Below are 7,009 nucleotides of genomic sequence, written 5' to 3' on the forward strand. Positions count from 1 at the left end.
GCCCTATGGTTCTTTTTTCTAGTTCTACTCAGTCTTAGTCTTCCTTAGAATAACCCAACGGAGCCAAAATTGTCATTGTACTTGGGAGGAGTAGAAGACCATTGGGAGAGTGGGAAACCACTCATGGTTTGGGTCACACTAGAGAAAATCTCAGTGACAACATATAGAGTTGAGCCCCAGGAGTGCTACCAGGGAAGCTAAGACTAGTGGTCCACTAAGCTTGGGAATTCTGGGTTGCAGAAAGTCTAAAGCCAATTGGGCGTCCTCATTAAGTCCAGCCCCAATAATGTGAGCACCAAACTGCCTAAGGAAGGACAGACTAGCCCAGGTCAGGAGCAGTAGGTCCAGGCTTCCATGCTGATCAGCAGTGAAGACAATGAACGAGTGGCCACCACACACTTCCAGCCTGGGGAAGGGAGACAGACCCAGTCTCTATCCACAAATAAATAAATGAAGGGAAAATAAATGTCACTTTCACCTTAAATGCTGACTGTAACAAAATGGTAGAGAAGAAAGAACCCATTTCTATTTCTATTCTAAGGGTCCAACATGGAGACTTTGGGGAAAGCAAGCAGATCAGAGCCACAGTCAGGATTTTAATAATAATTCAGGGATGACCAACTAGATTATCGTTCCTAAAAGGGTAGTGAAAGTGCAGTATAAATATACTCCATTTGCTACATCCTGGTAAAGACTCATCCAAATAGGTCAGAAATTCCTCCCTCCCACCCCATGAGGTTTAATAAAAACACACAAACAACAAAAAATACAACAACTGCAACTTTTAATAAGTGGAACCACAATTTGCCATTTCAGAAACAATTTAAAGGGGAAAGCATTTTCCCTATAAAAATAAAATTAAAGTTGTCAAAATTATAAATAGTATAACTTTAAAAAATGTTTTTACTTTTACAATTTAAAATGCTTCCCTGCATTACCACCACCTTATTTTAACTCTTTCCTGTACCATCACAAACTGAATATCAATAACACTCCAGCAAAGCTCAGATCATTTAATACAGTCACTTGTAAAAAATAAACTCAGAACATTTCTTTGGCTAGATCTGGCATTAAAAAAATGTCTCTCTCTTTCTTTAAACATTTAAAAGCTGCTGCAGTAAGTAACCAGTGTTGGAAGGGGCCAGGCACCAGGGGCCACAATGAAAAACAGTCTTTTTTAGAAACTTCTGCAAAATTTCGGCACAGGAAGCTTTCCAAATCATGACTTAGTGCACAGAAGATAACGACTGAGGTTTCTGGATAATATGAAATGGGGATACCGATTTTACAGACGATCTACTTCAAGTAAAAAAGAATTCACAGATACCCACTGATAGATTCTAAGAGCATTCAGATACGAAAAGTCAAAGCTGCAGCAACAGAAATTTCTCATCAAAATGGGACAGGTTAGTCAAAACTCAGATGGTGGTTGCTAAGAGAATACTCAAACCCAGGCTTGGTTTGAAGGCTAAAAAGGAAAACAACAGCATTCCCTGAACAGTAAAGTGTCTGATGATAATGGCACTTAAAACTTCATACATGCACTACACAGGTTCATGCAAACTAAAAAGACGAGTCTTTTTTTAATATCGAGTATATTTTTATATCAAGTTCTACTCTGAAAAAACTCTTCCTTAACAGTTTCAGAAGATACGATTGTCTCAGGAACTTGGGGGAAGATAACCGACAAATGGTCAGGACAAAATGATTGTTCTTCGTCTTCAGCCCCAAAATCTGGAAATGAGAAGAGGAAGTCACAAAAAGGCACAGTTTGCAGATTAAAAGGCACAGGACTGAACCACCTTGGAGTTTCGCAAAGAAGCCATTAGGTGTCACTACAGTGTCAACAATTCCTTGGGAATTTATAATCAATGTCTAGAGTAAAAATGGGTGGCACAGGCTCTCCTGAACTTAAGCAAATTTTATTTTTTTCCCCCTGTTTCCACAGGACTAAATCATATATGTTCTGATGACTCAAGAACTCGAATAAGGAAGGCTTCTATTGCACACCCATCCATCTCTTTGGTTGGCTGAAACAAGCTTGTTTAAATAAATATCTTGGTAAGAATACCAGTTTACGTTAGCAAATACAGACTTTTCCCCCTCCTTCTCCCTTATGTGCTTTGATTATGTCAGGGACCAAGAGGTCTTAGGTGGGAAGGGAGGACTTGGCAACTTTACACATCCTAGTCCAGTGCTGGAATATCACAGACTCCAAAAAGTAGAAGAAAAGGAAGAAAAAGAGGGAGGAAGAAAAGTGAGTGTGAATAATCCACAGGGTTTAAATAAAAGATTTTGGCTTTATAAGCCTAGAAAATAAGCATCAGAGGCTCCTTCTGACCTATTTCTTTCCTGAAAAGCCAGGTGAAATAGCTCATTTTCTGCTAAGGACAAAGAGAGATCTGCCTGAGAAACAACTTCACCTAAAAAAGAAGCCACACAAGGGCGATACAGGACTCCTTGGTATCTAAAATGCCAAGAGGACACCATTAGGTCTGGCCAAAGAGCTCCCAAACCCTTGGGAGCTGGTGTGTTTAGGTCTCTCTGTTTCTATTTACTCATAGACCTACCATTCCACACTACTGTTCTGTTTAACCAAAAACCAGCTTTATGAGAAGAAACAAGGCAACCTCGGGAGTTCCCTGGCTCTTTTTTGGCTCCCTCACATTAGTTGCTCCCCAAAATCTCCGTTTCCCCAAAGAAATCAAGTCATACTATACCTATAACATCTTACACCTTAAAACTGTATTGTTTTAAAAGCAAGTTACAAGAAAATTCCATTTCCCTCTCATCTATAATAGCCCAACAATTCACGATTCCACCATTGGCCAACATATTGGCTCCCATTAGTCTCTCCCTGCTCATGTCTTCTTTCTGACTTACTCTTTTCTTTCCTTAGGTCTGGCTCCATCCAAAACCCTTCCAAAATTACTCACTTCCTTTAGCCTTCCATCATACCTGGCTTTTTTCATGCAAAATTATAGACTTTAACAAAAGGAAGAACAGTAGAGCTCAATGTTTCAAACTCTTCAGATTAGATTCTTCTTTCAGCCTTTAAAAAAAAACAAACAAGAACAAAAACAAGCTGTATGGGCTAAAAGCCATAAATCTGTTTAAAAAAAAAAAAAAAAAGGTGGAAGGAGTAACACACTCTATCCTTCATCCTTTAAAGCATCCTAGAGTCCTAATAGCTGCCTGCCTCCAATTCCCAGCCAGCCCACAGAGGATTCTGCGATGGCAGAACGCCGAGAGCTGGTGGGATCCCTTCAGCAGTATTTGGGGGCCGGATGCTGAAGGGGACCAAAGCCAAAAACTGGGGAGAGGTACCCCGTGGTGGCAAGACTGTAAGCCAGCCTGCCTGACAAAGAGTGCGCCTGCCGCTGCCTGGGCATCGTCCTGGGCGTGCCACCGCCGTCACTTGGTTCTTCTGTTTCTGGGTGTCTGTTAGTTTGCTGAAGGAGCCTGCGCCATTCCTGAGAGGTCGGGGGCTTAATCCAGCTTCCATGTTTCCTGGAGGGCTTCTTCAAGTTTGTGTCTGTAAGCGGCGTAGCGCCGCTTGATGCTCTGCAGCTGCTCGTCTTCCTCCTTGTCCAGAATCCGCAGGAAGTTCTGTAGCTCAGGAACACTGAATGCTTCCCACTGCAGGAGAGAAAGAACGGGAACACACCCGGGACGTGGTTAGGGACGGTAGTTATAAATGTTGTCATTATTATATAAATTACATGTATAGGTGATTTTTATGGAAATAACTTACATACCTGTATGATATAAAATACAAGCGATCAGAAATAATACTATCTAAATGTAAACACCAATATAAAATATTTCTATGAATTGCATTTTATCTATAACAAAATTAGTGTTACAAATATTGTAGTAACTAATTTTATTTATATTTATAGTTATAAATATTGTAGTAACTATTTCCACATTGCTACTTATATAAATCATATATCTCATATCATGTATTTACACATATGTGTTTATAAATACTTAAATCATGTTTGATATAAATTATTTTATTTTAAATGTATATAAATTAAAACTATCATAAATTTATTATAGATATTTATAAATAGTATGTGTAAATAGAATCCACTCCTCCACCCCCAGGCTCATCTGGCCCCGCATCCCATTTGCGTGCTTACACTGCATAAGTGGATGTGACCGCACAAGGATGCATGCAGGGAGGGAGCACAAAGGAGGGGGTGGGGGAGTGCCAGACTCTCTACTTCCCTGGACACGGCGCGAGAGGCAGATGGAGAGTCATGCGGGAGGGTCAACATGTAGTCAGACTTAAGAGTAGAAAAAAAGACCTGAAATCTATCTATACCTATCTGCTTTCTTTATTTCAAGTGATTATTAATAAACTCTATGGAAAATAAGTAAATTATATATTTGTATCATATAAGAGTATTATATTTTAAACATATACAAATCTTATGAACAAAAACCATCTTATGAATTTATTATAACATTTTCAAATATGACAATATGCTTAAATCGTTATTTATATAATGAACAAATTATACATTTGTATGATATAAAATCATTCTATTTAAACATGTATAAATATAAACAAAACTATTATAAAATATAACTATTACAATATACTTACAGTGTTTAACTAATGAATTATGTATTTGTATGATATAAAATAATTAAATTTAAGCATGTTATAAACAAAAACTTATAAATTTATTTTAAACATATTTAAAAATATTACAATATACCTACATCATGATATAAATGAGTAAATTATATATTTGTATTATATAAACAGAATCTTAATTTACTTACTTATATACATAATAATGTAAGTATAGTGTAATATTTATAAATATATTTAAAATCAATTTATAAAAGTTTTTGTTTATAATATGCATACATGTATTATTTTAAAACATGTATAAAAACATTGTTTTTAAACATATTATTGTTTAAAATAAATTTATGTTTCTTTATAATATTTGATAGTTTAAATGTATATAAATATTATAAACAAAATTATCTTATAAATTTATTGTAAACATATTTATAAATACTATAATATAATTATATCATTAGTAAATTTTATATTTGTATTACATAAAAAGTATATTTTAAATATATTATAAATATAAAAACTTATAAACTAAACATACTTATAAATATACTTATATTGTTACATAAATGGGGAAATTATAGATATGTCATAAATGTAATATGTAAATATGAGATACAATTATATACATTTTCTTCACCAATAAAACATAGATCATATTACATTTTGAAGCTAAGCCACTATGTGAATGATGGGGATCTTTTTATGTTGGAATAGAGGCAGAAGAGCAGCTTCTGTGTGTTTTGGGTTTTCTCTGCATAGATTTTGCAGGGATAACTTGTAGAGATCCTGATTTGGAGCCATATCATATACCAAAGCGGGTTTGGATGGGATTATGAGTATGGCTTTGGCAAGATAGTTAAACAAAAACAAACCCTAAAAAACCCAAACATACTCTTCCTCTCTTCTACCACTGCTTTAAAGTGGAATGAAAAATTGTTTAATGGACTAATTTATTTTTGAAATGGAGAAAAACACACACACAAAATTTCTTTTCCTACCTGTGCGACCATTTCTCCTGCCTCTTCAATTCTGGGGAGTGACCTGAACAAGGAGGCTCCTTTTGCTGAGCCCCAGCTGGCCATAGATTTGTGGGTACCCAGGGCTTATTCTGGGTCCAGCTAACTTTGTGTTTCCAGTTACCCTTCTGCTTTGGCTCTGTAGGAGTTTTATTAAATGTTTAGGTCACTAATAGCTGTTTACTTATATCTTATAAATATGCTTATGGGCTAATACGCCCTGGTGCCCTTATCTAAATCCTTGTAGAACGTACAAACCTTCCAGAGCCTAGAGGAGCGAGCCCCGCTTGCCTTTCTGTCTCACTCTCCTCTGCTAAATGACCAAAGAAATTTCTTTCTAAAACGATTTTAGATTTGGGGGTCCATTCTCTTGACTAACACATTCAAATCCCAACTCTGCTATTGAATCTCTCTGTGACTCAGGGTCCTCATCTGTAAAATGAGTATTTATTGTAAAATATATTGTAAAAATTGTAATTAGATGACCTCTCAGGTCCCCTCTGATCCTCAAGAGCTAGGGCTGGGGGTCCCCCTTTGAAGCAGATTTTTGAGATCATTAGGAAATAGCGGCTAGTCAGTGGCAAAGGGAAGGGGATTCCAGCTAAAAAGAAATGCCATGAGAAGGGAATGGAGGAGAATGTCAACTGATAAGATGCTATTTTCAAAAAGTACTAAAAAATAAAGGGGATTTTAGTGGGTCTTATGCTTAATACCATTTGAAGGAAGAAATGAGCAAATAAGCTAATATTATCAACTTGTCTCATCTACTAAACTGTCAGTTACTGTGGAATTATTAAGAAGCCAGAGAAATTTAATAAATTTATTTAATATTTACTTAATAAATGTATTTTGTATTTGTTAAATTATTTTTTTTATTTTAAGCATTTATTAATATTCATTTTTAACATGGTTACATGATTCATGCTCCTACTTTCCCCTTCACCTCCCACATTCCCCACATCCATGGCCGACACACATTTCCACTGGTTTTGTCATGTGTCCTTGATCAAGACCTATTTCCAAATTGTTGGTAGTTGCATTGGTGTGGTAGTTTCGAGTCCACATCCTCAATCATGTCCACCCCAACCCATGTGTTCAAGCAGCTGTTTTTCTTATATGTTTCCTCTCCTGCAGTCCTTCCTCTGAATGTGGGTATCATTCTTGACCATAAATCCCTCAGAATTGTCCTGGGTCATTGCATTGCTGCTGGTACAGAAGTCCATTACATTCGATTTTACCACAGTATATCAGTCTCTGTGTACAATGTTCTTCTGGCTCTGCTCCTTTCGCTCTGCATCACTTCCTGGAGGTCTTTCCAGTTCACCTGGAACTCCTCCAGTTTGTTATTCCTTTTAGCACAATAGTATTCCATCACCAGCATATACCA

The 7,009-nt window shown here is 36.6% G+C and overlaps 1 protein-coding gene across 1 annotated transcript in view; it reads right to left on the minus strand.

The window, feature by feature from the left end:
* Window positions 1–767: 767 nt before the first annotated feature.
* The window catches only part of RASSF3 (Ras association domain family member 3), a 130,172-nt gene continuing 123,930 nt past the window's right edge, over window positions 768–7,009 (minus strand). The window contains exon 5 of the mRNA XM_044679451.1: window positions 768–3,639. Coding sequence (XP_044535386.1) covers window positions 3,490–3,639 — 150 coding nt within the window. The 3' untranslated portion in view covers window positions 768–3,489. The remainder of the gene's footprint in view (window positions 3,640–7,009) is intronic.

The sequence above is a fragment of the Gracilinanus agilis genome, chromosome 5, assembly GCF_016433145.1.
Source record: "Gracilinanus agilis isolate LMUSP501 chromosome 5, AgileGrace, whole genome shotgun sequence".
Classification (NCBI taxonomy): Eukaryota; Metazoa; Chordata; class Mammalia; order Didelphimorphia; family Didelphidae; genus Gracilinanus; species Gracilinanus agilis.